Raw genomic sequence first — 16,976 nt, 5'->3', positions numbered from 1 at the left:
AGTTCTTAGCAATGCATGTTACTTACACAAAAATTGCGTTTTGATGTATTTACAGTAGTATATTTACAAAATATTTTCATGGAACATGATTTTTACTTAATATCCTAATATTTTTTAGAATAAAAGAAATATTGATAATTTTGACCTATACAGTGTATTGTTGGCTATTGCTACAAATATACCCATGCAACTTATGACTGGTTTTGTGGTCACATTTGTCAAAGTATTAGTCCACTACCTTATCTATGAATATGGATTTTATATAAAAACACAGCTACATGAAGAAAGTTCTTGAACCTAAAATCCAACCTATTCACCATTTTTCCCTACAGAATCTTCGGATTAAGCAGCACAGCATTTAATTTTCTACAAGGCATGCCTGGCTGGGAATACATTCAGACTTTCATGATGGCTGGTCATTCATCCATGCAGGTGGCGAGAGTTGCAATGGAAGTACAGCTACGTATGTATCAGCATGTGCAGAGAATTATGCAATGCAAACATCTTTCAATACTTGACACATTGGTTACCTGAATTATCATTATCTGTTTTACAGCATTCATTGATGTGGTCCTGAGAGATGCCAAGCATGTTCAGGCGGCCTTACTTTCTCTAATGCAGAATGACACCTTTGCTAAGGCCTGGGCTGACCATGCCATGGACTCTATTGTGCAAACCGTGGCCAAGGTAGGTTAAAAAAAGTGTTAAGTGTTGTAGTTTTCATTAAAGTCTTTATTTGTCTAATTGGATGTTCTGTAATGTTTTCATACAGGTTCTAGAGGGTCACACTAGCTGTAGAGACCTTTCTGCTCCCTGGGCTTGGATGTCAACATACAGCTCTATAGAACTTCAGTTGTGGAGCACTCTAGTTTGCGCTGGGAATGACACACGTCTTGAGGAAACATTGTTGTCATCACTTTTGCCAGTAACTGAGAAGGTATGGGCAGGACATTTCAAATTTTGTTACTGTTTGACAACAAAATGGAAATTAGCCATTATAGCACTGCCTAAACTAAATGTGTTTTCACAGGTCCAACAGTTGGTTGGTGTCGTGAACGGAACCGTAATGTACAATGTCACACCCTCAACAGTTATGTCGGAGTGGCACAGTCTATACACAACCTCCCTGCAGTATGTCAGTGCCCTCCAGAACTTGCAAACTGAAGTTAACGAGAACTATTTTGCAGCTTGGATCCCAGGGAACATTTCAGATGGATTGTCCCAGATTCTGTTGACCAGGTCAGAAACCTAGTAATTGTCAATAAACTATTACAGTCTCTGTAGAAACAGAGCTCTGCCTAGTTAATTACCTTTATCACTTACTAAACCTATTTTATATGTTTATTTGCATTATAATTTTTTGGTGAAACAGGGCTACTGGCACATTTGAGAACATTGGTTCTCAGCTAGAAAACAGCACTCTGTGGCCCTCCATGGAACCATATTTCCATATGGCTTATTGGATTTTGACCTACCAACCTAATGCCACTGCATCACCAAACTGTGAGTGTAAAAATAAATTATGAATATTGGATAAATTGGTATATTTGCATTTGCAATTGTATATTGCATATATCTGCATATCTATAATTGTGTAAAGCTAGATAAATAGATAGATGCATGAACAAAAAAAAAAACACGAACAATCATGAACAATAAATAAATGCAGATAGATAGATGCATGAACAAAAAAACATGAACAATCTTGAACAATAAATAAATGCTGATTGATAGATAGATAGATAGATCTTTATTTGTATAATTGTTCATGATACCTAATGAATTAACAAATTTGAAAAAATTAAACCTTATTGTAAAGTATTGTCAATTTTATTTATATGAAATGTGTGTAACTTTGACAGTGTATGGCAAAGTGTTTTCATTAACATCTCATTAACATTTCATTAACCTATCAATTCATAGTAGAATCACTGAAGTTATTGCACGATCAATATTTTATTTCAAACACAACATGCATTGAATTGTGCACACTTTTTTGCAGGCACTATTATTCCATCTGCTTTCACCTGTCAAACCGGCTTTGCCTGGGAAACAGCTGTTCCGCTGATTCAATCTTTGATCTCTGCTGCGTCAAGTGAACCTGACAGCCTCCTAAGGTAGTGATTATTTACGGCGAAAACTGTATTAATACCAAAGTAATTTTGTGTTCAACATCTGTACTACTATGTGCATAACTGGTATTTAAAATGAATCAAATTACATAAAAAGTCCCATTGGTGATACAGCATAGTTTATTTTGTCATACACAACACTTTACATTCCTTTTTCATTTGATTTTAGACCTCTCCAGGGGACAGTGGCTCTCCTCCAAAACAGTTACATGGCACTTCTGCAGCAAGTCATTGCCAACGGCCTACCTAGTCAGCTTTTTGGTAGTGACACTTCACTACAAAACTTGTTGCTGAACCTCATTACTACAGTTGATAAAGAAATTCAGCTCCTCTCCAACATTGAGTCCACACAGCAGTTTGACACTCAACTCTCATTCACTCTCTTAAACGACTTCATGGCAGCTCTTGGACTGGGGCAGATAGAGAACTTCTTGTCAGGTGGTTCACAGACGACCAGCATGCACCCAGTCATCATGGGTGTCCTTCAGGTCTTGAACAATGGATCCATCCAGATGCTAAACATAGAGGAGGGTTTTGCAGTTATTCAAACAATTTTGAGCCAACTTGGAGCCATCTTGCCTCCAGAGCAGCAGTATCAGTTAGAAGCAGGGCTAAATAAGACTCATGCCCTCATTCGAGATCTGGAGATCTGTTCAGCTCTTGGCCAGGACTGTGTTGCTGATGTCCAGAATGTCTTTGAGAATCTTGGTGCAATGCTTGCATCTGGAAATAATGTCACTGGCCCAATAACACCTCTTCGGGGTAACATGACTCTCCATGTTGTGCTTGATGTGCTTGCTCTGCTCATGCCATTGAACATGTCCCAGCCAGCAGGTGCCTCAATGGAAATTTTCAGCAAGATTCAGTATCTTCTCGAGCAGGCTTATTCATCTCCAGCTTTCAACATCAGTCAAGGTCTACAAGCCTCCAATCTCACCATTTCTGAATTAGAGCAAGTCAATTCCATAATTCATTCTAATTGGTCAGCATCCATACTGCAGACTCTGAATATGGCTGTTCAGATCCCACAGTGTATGAATACCACACAGTCTCCCCAAAAGCCTCCTGCTAATGGACAGGCCGAATGTGTCCTTCAGCTCATCCAGACTGCTTCTGGTTTACTTGGAATAATACCTGTAGCAGAGAATGCTCAAATAAGTCTTCAAGGTTGGCTTAATATTGCTGCAGTAGAGTATCAGAAACTAAGTAACATGTCCATTTCTGGATCTGACCCACATGCATTGACAGAAGAAGTACTAATAACAACACTGTCAGCCATCAGACAAAACCTTCAGGGTCTGAATATCGAGAACATCACTGATATTACAAATGAGCTCAACGTTTTGGAAGACCTCTTGAAAAATGTATTCAGAGAACAGTACCCATACCACACCATTAACTCGACACTGATGGTGCAAGGGCAGTATGCACAGAAGGTGTATGGAGAAATCACAATGTGGTATTTAAACAAGCTTGGAAATGCCACCAGTGGCAGTATGTTTGCAGAGATTCTCCATCACCTGAAACGCCTTGCTGAAATGGAGGTTGCACTCATGAATGCAGAAGCAGATATGGTGACGCTAGCAATGAATCACATCCAGAACTTGACCCATTTGAGGCTTCCTCTGGAAGGCGAAGATCTTGTACAAGTTGCCAATACAGTCATGACCATGTTGCAAGGTGAACTGGCATTGATTAAAAGAAGGCTTGAGATCCAGCAGGCTTTCTACAATTCTTTAGGCTCTCCAATGAACATTAGTATTCCTGCTGAAATTGAAGCTCAGATCATGACTTACCTCAGCCTGACAACGGAGTGGATCACTAACCCACAAGTGACGATGGCACTTGCTAGAATTTTCCAGTGGCAAATCAACTCTACAGATATCACAACACCTGGGAAAGATCTTGAACAGCTCCTCCAAGCCATAATTCCTCTACTCCGTCTTGAAGATAGAGAGTCCCTCGCTGTTGTTGACCAGTTCTCTCAGGCACTAAACTACGCTCTACAGGTGGCTAGCAGTGGTGGTGGTGTCCAAAGTGAAAACTTCACAGAAGCCATCATCAGTGCTGTGAAAGTGATTCTGAAGAGTATTTCTAATGAAACCAGAGCCCTATCTCAGGATGTGGTTAACAATATTCTTGGTGCATTCAATGGTTCCCTTCAGCTGTTCCTGAACCCCAATGTGAGCTATGCCCAAGCTAGCACCCTCACACAGGAGACAATCCAGATGGTAGAGGGAGCGATTCATACCCTTTTACCAGTAGAGGCAGCTCAGGTGTTGGTTCCCATTAAAAACAGCATTTTGTCCTATCTGAATAACATCTCCCAGCCTGCTGGATTTGACAATTGGAATGAACTGTGAGTGCTATCAATTTGATGAATATTGTTCTTTCTCTCTGTTTGACTCTTGCTTACTAATTACACTTTTATATATGTACTTTATGTATATTTGGAGGAGAGATGAAAGTTGTAGTTATGTTCTTTTTGTTTTTCAGCATTGTGAATGTGATGGGAGAGCTTCAGAATTCCTTACCATCAAACAACACAGCTCAGCCCATCATATCAATGATAATCAAAGTCACAGAAAACCTTTTGAGCTCAAAAGAAGGCAACTTGACCAAGGACTGGATCATTAACCAACAACTGACAACTGCACTTGCCGGAATCTTCCAGGGGAATGTTAGCGCGGTAGATCTTGCAGCAGCTGGAGTGAATCTTGACCATCTTTTGGAAGCCATTGCCCCCCTACTCTCCCCTGAAGACAAAGCCTTCCTCGCCATTGCTGAGCAGGTGTCTGAGACACTAACCTACGCTCTACAGGTGTCTAGCAGTGGCCTTCAAAGTGAAAACTTCACAGAAGCAGTCATTGGCACAGTCAGAGTGATTCTGGAGAGTATTTCTAATGAAACTGGAGCTCTACCTCAGGATGTGGTTAACAATATTCTTAGTGCTTTCAACGGTTCCCTTCAGCTGTTCCTGAACTCCAATATGAGTTATGTCCAAACTACCACCTTTATACAGGAGACCATTCACACAGTAGAGGGAGCGATTCATACCCTTTTACCAGCGGAGGCAGCTGAGGTGCTGGCTCCCATCAAGAACAGCATTTTATCCTATCTGAATAACATCTCACAACCTGCTGGTTTTGATAAATGGAATGAACTGTGAGTGTAAAGACTATCAATTTGTTGAATATTGTTCTGTCTCTCTGTTTGGCTCTTGCTTACTCTTGCTTGCTAATTATACTTTTATATATGTACTTATGTATATTTAGAGGAGAGATGACAGTTGTACTGATGTTCTTTTTCTTTTTCAGCATTACAAATGTAATGAGAGAGCTTCAGAATTCCCTGCCATCAAACAACACAGCTCAGCCCATCATATCAATGATAATCAAGGTCACAGAAAACCTTCTAAGCTCAACTAAAGGGAACTTGACCACAAACTGGATCATTAACCAACAACTGACAACTGCACTTGCTGGAATCTTCCAGGGGAATGTTAGCGTTGTAGATCTTGCAGCAGCTGGAGTGAATCTTGACCATCTTTTGCAAGCCATGGCTCCCCTACTCTCCCCTGAGGACAACGCCTTCCTCACCATTGCTGAGCAGGTGTCTCAGACACTAAACTACGCTCTACAGGTGTCTAGCACTGATGGTGGCCTCCAAAGTGAAAACTTCACAGAAGCCATCATTAGCACAGTCAGCATGGTTCTGGAGAGTATTTCTAATGAAACCGGAGCTCTGCCTCAGGATGTGGTTAACAACATTCTTGGTGCTTTCAGCAGTTCCCTACAGCTGATTCTGAACCCCAATATGAGCTATGCCCAAGCTAGCAACCTCACACAGGAGACAATCCAGATGGTAGAAGGAGCAATTCATACCCTTTTACCAGCAGAGGCAGCTGAGGTGCTGGTTCCCATCAAGAACAGCATTTTATCCTATCTGAATAACATCTCACAACCTGCTGGATTTGATAAATGGAATGAACTGTAAGTCTATACATACTGTTCTTTCTCTCTGTTTCACTATTACTTTACAATTACACTTTTATATATGCACTGTATGTACATTTGGAGGAGAGAAGACAGTTGTCCTGATGTTCTTTTCCTTTTTCAGCATTATAAATGTAATGGGAGAGCTTCAGAATTCCCTGCCATCAAACAACACAGCTCAGCCCATCATATCAATGATAATCAAAGTCACAGAAAACCTTCTGAGCTCTACTAAAGGGAACTTGACCAAGGACTGGATCATTAACCAACAACTGACAATTGCACTTGCCAGAATCTTCCAGGGGAATGCTAGTTCTGTAGATCTAGCAGCAGCAGGGGTGAATCTTGACCATCTTTTGCAAGCCATGACCCCCTTCTCTCCCCTGAGGACAAAGCCTTCCTCACCATTGCTGAGCAGGTTTCTCAGACACTAACCTACGCTCTACAGGTGGCTAGCACTGATGGTGGCCTTCAAAATGAAAACTTCACAGAAGCCATCATTAGCACAGTCAAAATGTTTCTGGAGAGTGTTTCGAATGAAACTGGACCTCTGCCTCAGGATGTGGTTAACAACATTCTTGGTGCTATCAGCAGTTCCCTACAGCTGATCCTGAACCCCAATATGAGCTATGCCCAAGCTAGCAACCTCACACTGGAGGCTATACAGATGGTAGAGGGAGCGATTCATACCCTTTTACCAGCAGAGGCAGCTGAGGTGCTGGTTCCCATCAAGAACAGCATTTTATCCTATCTGAATAACATCTCCCAGCCTGCTGGATTTGATAAATGGAATGAACTGTGAGTGTAAAGACTATATATTTGTTGCACACGGTTCTTTCTCTCTGTTTCACTATCAATTTCAAATTACATTTTTATAACTGTATTGTATGTATACTTGAAGGAGAGTTGAAAGTTGTGCTGATGTTCTGTTTCTTTCTTTCAGCATTACAAATGTGATGAGAGAGCTTCAGAATTCCCTGCCATCAAACAACACAGCTCAGCCCATCATATCAATGATAATCAAAGTCACAGAAAACCTTCTGAGCTCAAATGAAGGCAACTTGACCAAGGACTGGATCATTAACCAACAACTGACAATGGCACTTGCCGCAATCTTGCAGGGGAATGCTAGCTCTGTAATCTTGCAGGGAAATGCTAGCTCTGTAGACCTTGCAGCAGCTGGGCTGAATCTTGACCATCTTTTTCAAGCCATAGCCCCCCTACTATCCCCTGAGGACAGAGCCTTCCTCGCTGTCGCTGAGCAGGTGTCTCAGACACTAACCTACGCTCTACAGCTAGCTAGCACTGATGGTGGCCTCCAAAGTGAAAACTTCACAGAAGCCATCATTAGCACAGTCAAAATGTTTCTGGAGAGTGTTTCTAATGAAACTGGAGCTCTGCCTCAGGATGTGGTTAACAACATTCTTGGTGCTATAAGCGGTTCTTTACAGCTGATCCTGAACCCCAATATGAGCTATGCCCAAGCTAGCAACCTCACACAGGAGGCTATACAGATGGTAGAGGGAGCGATTCATACTCTTTTACCAGCAGAGGCAGCTGAGGTGCTGGTTCCCATCAAGAACAGCATTTTATCCTATCTGAATAACATCTCCCAGCCTGCTGGATTTGATAAATGGAAAGAACTGTGAGTGCAGAGACTATCAATTTGTTTAATGTTGTTCTTTCTCTCTGTTTGACTCTTGCTTACTAATTATACTTTTATATATGTACTTTATGTATATTTGGAGGAGAGATGACAGTTGTACTTATGTTCTTTTTGTTTTTCAGCATTGTGAATGTGATGGGAGAGCTTCAGAATTCCCTGCCATCAAACAGCACAGCTCAGCCCATCATATCAATGATAATCAAAGTCACAGAAAACCTTCTGAGCTCAAATGAAGGCAACTTGACCAAGGACTGGATCATTAACCAACAACTGACAATGGCACTTGCCGCAGTCTTGCAGGGGAATGCTAGCTCTATAATCTTGCAGGGTAATGCTAGCACTGTAGATCTTACTGGGGTGAATCTTGACCATCTTTTGCAAGCCATGGCCCCCCTACTCTCCCCTGAGGACAGAGCCTTCCTCGCTGTTGCTGAGCAGGTGTCTCAGACACTAACCTATGCTCTACAGGTGGCTAGCACTGATGGTGGATTCCAAAGTAAAAACTTCAAAGAAGCCATCATTACCACAGTCAGCATGGTTCTGGAGAGTATTTCTAATGAAACCGGAGCTCTACCTAAAGATGTGGTTAACAATATCCTTGATGCTTTTAGCAGTTCCCTTCAGTTGTTCCTGAACCCCAATATGAGCTATGCCCAAGCTAGCAACCTCACACAGGAGACAATCCAGATGGTAGAAGGAGCAATTCATACCCTTTTACCAGCAGAGGCAGCTGAGGTGCTGGTTCCCATAAAGAACAGCATTTTATCCTATCTGAATAACATCTCACAACCTGCTGGATTTGATAAATGGAATGAACTGTAAGTGTAGAGACTATATATGTTTCATACTGTTCTTTCTCTCTGTTTCACTATTGCTTTCTAATTATATTTTATATATACTATATGTATTTTTGGAAGAGAGTTGACAGTTATACTAATGTTCTTTTTCTTTTTTAGCATTACAAATGTAATGAGAGAGCTTCAGAATTCCCTGCCATCAAACAACACAGCTCAGCCCATCATATCAATGATAATCAAGGTGACAGAAAATCTTCTAAGCTCAAATGAAGGCAACCTGACGAAGGACTGGATGATTAACCAGCAAATGACAATGGCACTTACTGCAGTCTTCCAGGGGAACTTCAGTGCTGGAGATCTTGCATCAGCTGGGGTGAATCTTGACCAACTTTTGCAAGCCATGGCCCCCCTACTCTCCCCTGAGGACAGAGCCTTCCTCGCCATCGCCGAGCAGGTGTCTCAGAGAGTAAACTACGCTCTACAGGTGGCTGGCAATGAAGGTGATGTCCAAAGTGAAAACTTCACAGAAGCCGTCATCAGTGCTGTGAAAGTGGTTTTGGAGAGTATGGCTAATGGAACCGGAGCACTGCCTCAGGATGTGGTTGACCATATTCTTGGTGCTTTTAATGGTTCACTTCAGCTGATCTTAAACCCCAATATGTACTACATGCAAGCAAACCACCTCACACAAGAGACGGTCCAGATGCTAGGGGAAGCTATTCATCGCCTTTTACCAGCAGAGGTGGCCGAGGTGTTGGTTCCCATGGAAAACAGCATTTTAACATATTTGCAGACCATCTCCAAATCTGCTGGACCTGAAAAATGGAATGAAGTGTAAGTATAGAACTCAACCCAGTGTTTTGAATATTAGTGTATATGCAGTACACGTATTTGTGTATACACAGGTAATGACAGTTTGTGTTTCTTTTTCATTTTCAGCATTGTGAATGTGATGAAAGAGCTTCAGAATTCCTTGCCATCAAACAACACAGCTCAGCCCATCATATCTGTGATTCTTAAAGTCACAGAGTATATTCTAAACTCAAGTGAAGGCAAGTTTACTGTATGGTGTTTGTTGGGATTCATTGTAAAAACAGTTACTTTTTTTATTCAATCAAGTTGTCATAGATGTATGTACTATATATTTTTCTGCAGGATATACAAACATGTGGCACAACCTTGGCAACTTCAGTCTTGGCAGCCTAAATGAAATAACAGAACAGGTAAATTGTTTTAGTTTCTTAAAGGCCTGTTATTGACAGCTCCTTCACAACCAACAAATCTTGTGATATGTGTTATATAATACACACACAAATATGAATGTGTTATCTATACATGTATCAAACTTTTAACCTATTTTGTGATACCACAGCTTACAGTCTTTCTGGGCTCTATGTCACCATTCATGAACGAGTCCTCCCAGACTGTCACCGAATCTGTAGGCGTTCTGGTCCAGATCCTTTCCGGGAGTGCTGACCAGCTGACGTTTGACAAGTAAGTAAGCTTAGTCATAGAAAGTCCATATGGCCATAACACTCAGATTCTTTGACAACTTTTGACCAGGTTTGATTTGAACTCTGATACAGTACTTGTTAGGCCAGGTCTTGGCAGTGATTGAATTTGTTCTCATGCTGAAAATCTGACAAGCTTTTGTTCTTTTCACATTTGAAAAGAATTTTTTGGTCTGTGCGAAGCAACATATTCCAAAACCTGATTGTTATGCACGTTAATTCTATAACCAAGTGTTTAGGGGGGGTTTTCTACACTTAAATGACTTTTAAATTAAGAAAGTGGAGGCAGAAATGTCAGAGGCAGTCGATTAGTCTGTCACTTCACGATTTCAGCACAAACGATCAGTAGGTGTGATACGAAAAATTGATCTGTTTAGTTATTTAATGGGATGCCAATTAAATCAGCTGATTAAAATCTGCCTTATTGGTCAGGATGGAGAAGGTTCTTCAGAATCCCAAAGCATTAATTTATTAAAAAGCACACATATATTATGCATTTGACAGAATGGCTTTTTCCAAAGTGACTTACATTGGATTTAAGCTACATATAAATGTTTAATGCATACATTCCCTGGGAATCAAACCAATGAGCGTGCATATTAAGACAGATTTATTTCTTTATTGTCTCTCAGTTTTGAATGTTAATCTGACTGTTTGTTAAACAACAGATTGGAGAAGATGTTGGCTGCTCTGTTTTCAACCTTCCAAGGTACACCTATGTGGGATTCATTGCCGTCTGTCGTGTCCACAATTCAACAAGCTGTTGTCAACAGTGCTCACACAATGAATGCCCAAACAGGTGAGAAATACAAAGCCTTACTGTTGAATACAGCTAAAAAGGAGTTGTGGAGTAGGTGTTCATGTTTACCGACAATCTTTCAGATCTGTATGCGTCTAATGCAAGTGCTTTTTTTCTCCTCAGAGCTCCTCTACGTCATCCAGCAGCCATTGTCCAGCCTTTTGACAGGCATTTTTCATGTTATGAACACAAGCAGTTTCACTGCTCAGTCCTTTGTTGGTGGATTGCCACAGGCCCTTGTGTCAACTGCAGAGGCTGCTCTGCAGGTTAGAACAACATTCCTATCTACTGATGTGGTGGACTGTTAAAGACACTTATACAGCCCTTTTTGAAACAATGTAAAGAATGCAGGTTTTTCTGAGATAATAGAGGGTTGGTGAGCTGGAATTTCTATGTAATCCCACTTGCTTGTTGAGAAATAACTGACGTTCTCATTTACGGCACACATCGCATCAATAGCAAAGTCATGTGCATGATACTGTGTTCTCAGACACCTGCAGTATGTTTGTTCTGGCTTCAGCTTAAAATAGCTGAAGTCCTTAGTGACAGCAGAAGAAAAAGAGACATTATATAATCATGACTGTGTAACATCAAAATGGAAAGTTGCCCTTAGTAGCTACCCTAGTAAAAAAGTAATAGATTTAAAATGTCTTTATTTTATACTAAGTATAGTTCAAGTCTATTAACATAACTTACATTTCGCTCAAGACTTACTGAAATTTAAATTGTAATTAAACTTTACTTGGAGTACTATTTATTCATAATGCACGTTTTAAAATATTTAGCCTAAAATATGTTTAAATGTCACTGTTGATGAGGACTGTGTAATCTTTGAATAATATTAGTCTTTAAATGCTAAATATTTAAAGAGTACCTGAAGTATACTTGCAATAATGCCACTTTAGCACAATCAAATATACTTAAGTATATCTTTAGTTGGACCTCAGCACTACTTCCATACAATTAAAATGCATTAAGTACAAAAGTAGTTGTTCCAATTTAGCAGACTTTATATATACCAGTTTAATATACTAAAAGTACAATTTCAGGGTAATTTTTATTAAGTACATAATATGTACATGTATTTGTAGTATACGTAGCATGAAATATATTTTAAATACCTTTTAGTAAATTTACTTTTCACTAGCGTAATTTAAATTACATGGTTTTGATCATAAATCCAGAATTTCATAGGATGAGACAACTTTTTATGAGTACTCTGATTGCTACCTATCCGATGTAACTGAAACCACAAAATGTGAATTTGAAATGTTTAATTAGTAAGCACTAGATATTATAATAACACCCCTGTTGAAAAAAACCCCAGCATATACTGGTTAGGTATGTTTTGAAGCATGACAGATGGTTTGAGATAGTTTAAGCTGGTCCTCAGTTGGTCATGAGCTGGTTTAAGCTGGTTATGAGCTGGTCCGGGGCAGGTTGGGACCATCTTAGGACCATCAAATTACCAGCCTACACCAGCTCAAAGCAGCTGCCATGCTTCAAAACATAACTAACAAGCATATGCTGTTTTTTTCAACAGGGATGCTGTTTTTGATCAAGCATTGAGAAAATTTAATCTTCTATAACCCTGGTGTTAGTTGTTAATTAGCTTTTTGTGTGTTTCCAAACAGCCACAGGCATCATTAAGTAAATGTATTTAGGAAATGTTCTTTTTTTCCTGAAATGAATACAACAACCTTGGCCCAAAAGACCCACGGAGTGTGCCAAAAAGTGTATTAATCACAGATAAACAGCTAGTCTACATTAGCTAGCGTGCATTAGTGAATGCTTTGTCTGTGATAGTATCAGTGAATTCACAAGAAATTCACAAGGCATGAAATAAGATCATGGATAGGTCCCACTCCCCTTCCCTTGGGGGCCAGTGTATACACTATGATCCAAACTTTTTGCCACCCTGACTAACTGAGGATGTCTGTTTTTTTTTGTTTTTTTTTCACTTACAAGCTGCCTTTGTGACTGTGAAGACATTTTGTCTCCAGTATTAAATAGTACAAAAGCCATCCTATTGCTCATGCAATCTTTCTGTTAGACAGCAGTGTGTTAGGCTTCTGTGATAATTATGTTATTTCCGATGTTCATGTTCATCCCTCAGGCTGGTTTGGAGGGTCAGAGCCTGAACTGCAGCTACATTCAGCAAATATGGCAGGATGTCAGAGCTGGGGCTGGAATAAGTGAAGACACAGTTGCTGTGTGGTGTAACATCAGCCTACTGCCAGTCATAGCAGCCTTCAATAAACCAGGTCCAACTTTTAATATGACGGTGAGACAATAATTTCCACCCTTTTTTATATGGCCCTCAAATGCAACTTTCATATGTCATCACTAGATGGCAGTGTGCACTAAAGACTGATTTAGACTTTGTTCCTCTGTGTTTCTAAACAGGGAATGGCGATGGAACCTCAGTGGATAAACACCACTGCAGAAATGATGGCCGAGTCACTGGAGACCTTCTATGGAGCAATTATGAACGTTACCTTTGCTGGCAGTCACCTTACAGAAGTCCTGTTGCATTACACTTCAATGCTATCCAACCTCTCAGCGCTAGAAATAACAAACCAGTCTGACTGGAATGGCCAGCTCTTCCAGATGCAACTGTACCAAAGGTATTAATGCACTGGAGTCATTTCTGCACTAACATATATTCCTACCCTGATGTATGACCTGATACATGACCTAAGTCATATTACATGACAGCAAACAAGTGGCAGTCTTATAACAGTGAAAGGTCTTTTATGAAAATAAACGCTACTGAGGTTTTCACCAAACTGAATAGCTTGACTAAACAACAAAAGTGTGCAGCAATTTTGCCCGCGCTCACGCACCCATTATACCTCAATGTTATAACAAGCGAGATTGTATTACTGAAATACCTTCTCAAATTTGCTGAGAGATTTGCAGTTAATACCCATAAGGACCAAGGGTTGGAATCATGCAAACAAACTAAGTAAGAGTAATTAAATTTGCATTAAGGTTGATTTATTCAGTTTGACTCCTTTGCTTCCAAACAGGTTTGAGCAGATAAAGTAGTTTCTATTATTCTGTTATCTCTATCTCCCTGCTCTTAAATTGATTCTGCTTTATGTGCTCATCCCTGTAATGAACTGACTACTGATAGGAATCAAATTATGCATTTGCGCATATCTGGGCGAATCAATCACGTCAGACTGCAGGAACATTTATGCATCAGCTGTAGATCATTGAACATGATGGAAATTGTCTCTAAGTCCATTATAACGATACAGTTCTATTAATATAATGTGAGTGTCCGCTGAAATGGAGAGCAAAATCAAGAGGAAATATGGACTAATGTTTTGCAGCTTTTTAATATTTTAAATAAGTAGATGTCTTATGTTCACATGGCCGATTCATAAATAGTCCCATCAGGTCTACATTTAAGTCTCTTGGCCTGTAATGCTTCATTATCTTTCACATTTATGCATAAGAGTACATTATTTAATCTATCTACTTGTGAACATGCAATGCTAATTTCTCTCTCGTTCCTCAGCCTCTCCACAGTACAAATGGCTCTGGAGCAAATTAAGACAGAAGCTCCCTGGATGACGCCATACGTCAGCGCAATTGGAAAAACTATAGAGGTCATCCTACAAAATCCCAGTCTCCTCCAGAATTCAACTGCAAGTCCTCAGATCATCATGCAGGCTCTGGAGATCACGCTTACCGGAATGAATTTTACAAAGGAAACCATTAATTATATCTTGAGTGGAGACATATTTATGAACCCCAATGGAAGCACAGTTGACAGTTTAATAAAAGAGGTGATCCAGCAAATCATTGGTACGGGATTGCTGGGAGACTGGCCTGTCCTTTATGGAGTAATGCAGCAAGTTCTTTATTTGGAAGACACAAGTGGCACCCTATGGAAAACTGTTGAATTTTTCAACTGGCTGTTCACTACTGAAGATACCGGAATAAATTTTGTCTTGGAGATCCTGCGTAAGATATACGAGATAGTGAGGGATGCCCTAGCCAAGATGCCACAATCATGCTTGTCAAAAACCTTTATTGACATTGCAGGCAATGCTTTGTACATGCTGAAACAGATGAAGCTAACCAGTGACCTCTTTGCCCCTGTGGAACAATATCTAAGCCCACTTCAAATGCAGATTGCTCATGGACAGAACCTGCAAGGTCTTGTGTCCCACACCAGAAACACCAGAAGAGTTGCTAGCGAAGTGCCGAGAGAGCCCGTGGATGACTTCCTTGACCTTTTTGACATCAACTACCAAGCCTTGTTGAAAGTTCTTTCCATTCCACCCACCCCAACTGAAATTCTGGAGACCATCCATGTTTTCTTTGCGAATCCAGACTTGAGTGTCATCCTGAAGGGTTATCTGAAAGATACGACTGGAAACACAAGCCAGGAGGAAACCATTGACACAGCTCTGAAAGTGTTGTCCTACTTGACACTCCCTAGCAATGGGCAGCAGTTCCTGGAGATGTTTATGGACATCATTAGTGAAGGATGGAGCTTACAAGACCTTGATAAAGTAGAGAAACTTGCAGAGAGCCTAGGAAGAACAATTGACATGGCCATAGTGCTATCAGACCAGCCGTCTCTAAACATTGCTCAAAGAATCGAGCACATGGCCCAACAACTCCAAGCTTCGATGTCAAATATCATCTCACAGAATGGAAATGGCACCAACACCACAATCCAATTCCTCACGGCGCTCAACAGCATCCTTAACGAGAACTTTGAGGAAATCAAGGACATCAGCCCTCAGGTCACTAGCATTCTCCAAAACATAATTGGCTCGTTTTCCAGTCCAGGGTCGCAGATGAGCGTAGCATCCTATTTGGCAGCTGTGGATCAAACTGCAGATGCCTTCGCCTCACTTCTCTCTGGAGAGGTAGCTGTGTATTTCAACATATCTGGACAAATGCTGCAAGCCTTTGCATTGCTCGAGGCATATCCCGGAGACATAGAAAAAGTCATGATGTCCACCAGCATGATTTCTAACTCCCTAAACCAAGTCTTTGCCCTCTCAAATATCACAACTCTTCCAAATGGACAATCTCTTCAAGAGGTCACCGATCCCCTCATGCTTAGCAGTGCCATGGCCACCCACATCCTATTCAACCTCTCCATGTCAAACTATAGCCTGAGCAGCAATGCTGAGAAGGAGATGCTTTTGACTCAGACGTTCAATCAGATGTTTGTCGTTCTTCCCAAGGAAACGCACATGTACCTCTTTGCTGTCAAATCGGCTCTATTCACCGCCCTCTCAAGAGTATCCAGCACTGCAGACATCGCATCCCACTTCCCGGAAATCTCCCAGCTGGTTACAGAGTCTCTGCTTAGCTCTCTAAACATTACTTATGATCCGACATCCACGCATATGACTCCAGATGGCCTTGTTTACATCTTGATGACCGTGTCTAATCAAGTGTCCATGAATCTCTATGAGGGCCTTATGTTATCCGGTTCCCCTATCCAAGTCTCACAAGCACTGAACTCTTTACGTGATGTTGCATCTTCCATATACTCGATAATGCCTGTTGAGGGACGGCCGTACATCAATATCACGCTCGACCTAATGGAGACAATGTCTTTTGTTCTTAATGACACCAACACCTTTGGGGATGTCAATGGGGCTGTATCTCAAGTAGTCAGTTCTGTCAACAACCTTCTAGCAATGATGAACGCAGACTCCTACAGCAGCATTGTAGGTGACCTGGAGCAGACCCTTAAGACAATCCTTATGATCTTCCAAGCAGACCAAAGCCCTCTCACCCGAGTAGCTGATATTACCCAGCAGCTGCTGCACACCATCCAAAATCTTGTCTCGCTGGGCAATAGCAGCAGTGTGGAGTCTGAACTCACCAAAATAGTGCTGGGGGCTTCTAGCATGAACATCGGCCATCTGCTGGGGATGAATGACACTAACTGGACCGACAAGTGAGTTCCTTTGAGGTTGTACTTCCAAGACTGGGCATAACAAGGCCCAGTTTTCCTTTTTTTTCCCCTGGTCATTGCATGGCTATTACTTTGCTCTCATTTTTCCAGCCACCATGGCATTCACCCTGCATA

The 16,976-nt window shown here is 40.9% G+C and overlaps 1 protein-coding gene across 6 annotated transcripts in view; it reads left to right on the top strand.

Moving 5' to 3' along the window:
- abca12 (ATP-binding cassette, sub-family A (ABC1), member 12) overlaps nucleotides 1-16,976 on the top strand; it is a 68,225-nt gene that overhangs the window by 6,355 nt on the left and 44,894 nt on the right. The window contains exons 8-27 of one of the 6 annotated variants that reach the window (XM_051119232.1): nucleotides 333-463; nucleotides 557-687; nucleotides 773-937; nucleotides 1,031-1,239; nucleotides 1,373-1,503; nucleotides 2,003-2,117; nucleotides 2,302-4,491; nucleotides 4,629-5,297; nucleotides 5,450-6,124; nucleotides 7,071-7,772; nucleotides 7,916-8,611; nucleotides 8,750-9,424; nucleotides 9,530-9,642; nucleotides 9,746-9,813; nucleotides 9,963-10,084; nucleotides 10,770-10,900; nucleotides 11,024-11,166; nucleotides 13,017-13,184; nucleotides 13,307-13,527; nucleotides 14,430-16,844. In XM_051119232.1, coding sequence (XP_050975189.1) covers nucleotides 333-463; nucleotides 557-687; nucleotides 773-937; nucleotides 1,031-1,239; nucleotides 1,373-1,503; nucleotides 2,003-2,117; nucleotides 2,302-4,491; nucleotides 4,629-5,297; nucleotides 5,450-6,124; nucleotides 7,071-7,772; nucleotides 7,916-8,611; nucleotides 8,750-9,424; nucleotides 9,530-9,642; nucleotides 9,746-9,813; nucleotides 9,963-10,084; nucleotides 10,770-10,900; nucleotides 11,024-11,166; nucleotides 13,017-13,184; nucleotides 13,307-13,527; nucleotides 14,430-16,844 — 9,870 coding nt within the window. Of the gene's footprint in view, nucleotides 1-332; nucleotides 464-556; nucleotides 688-772; nucleotides 938-1,030; nucleotides 1,240-1,372; nucleotides 1,504-2,002; nucleotides 2,118-2,301; nucleotides 4,492-4,628; nucleotides 5,298-5,449; nucleotides 6,125-6,502; nucleotides 6,926-7,070; nucleotides 7,773-7,915; nucleotides 8,612-8,749; nucleotides 9,425-9,529; nucleotides 9,643-9,745; nucleotides 9,814-9,962; nucleotides 10,085-10,769; nucleotides 10,901-11,023; nucleotides 11,167-13,016; nucleotides 13,185-13,306; nucleotides 13,528-14,429; nucleotides 16,845-16,976 lie in introns of those variants that run through there. The other 5 variants (XM_051119233.1, XM_051119234.1, XM_051119235.1 and 2 more) reach the window with 5 other exon arrangements.

This window comes from Labeo rohita, chromosome 9, assembly GCF_022985175.1.
Source record: "Labeo rohita strain BAU-BD-2019 chromosome 9, IGBB_LRoh.1.0, whole genome shotgun sequence".
In the NCBI taxonomy this organism is placed as follows: domain Eukaryota; kingdom Metazoa; phylum Chordata; class Actinopteri; order Cypriniformes; family Cyprinidae; genus Labeo; species Labeo rohita.
Note: the sequence above shows the minus strand (reverse complement) of the source record. Positions and strands in the feature narration are given on the sequence as shown.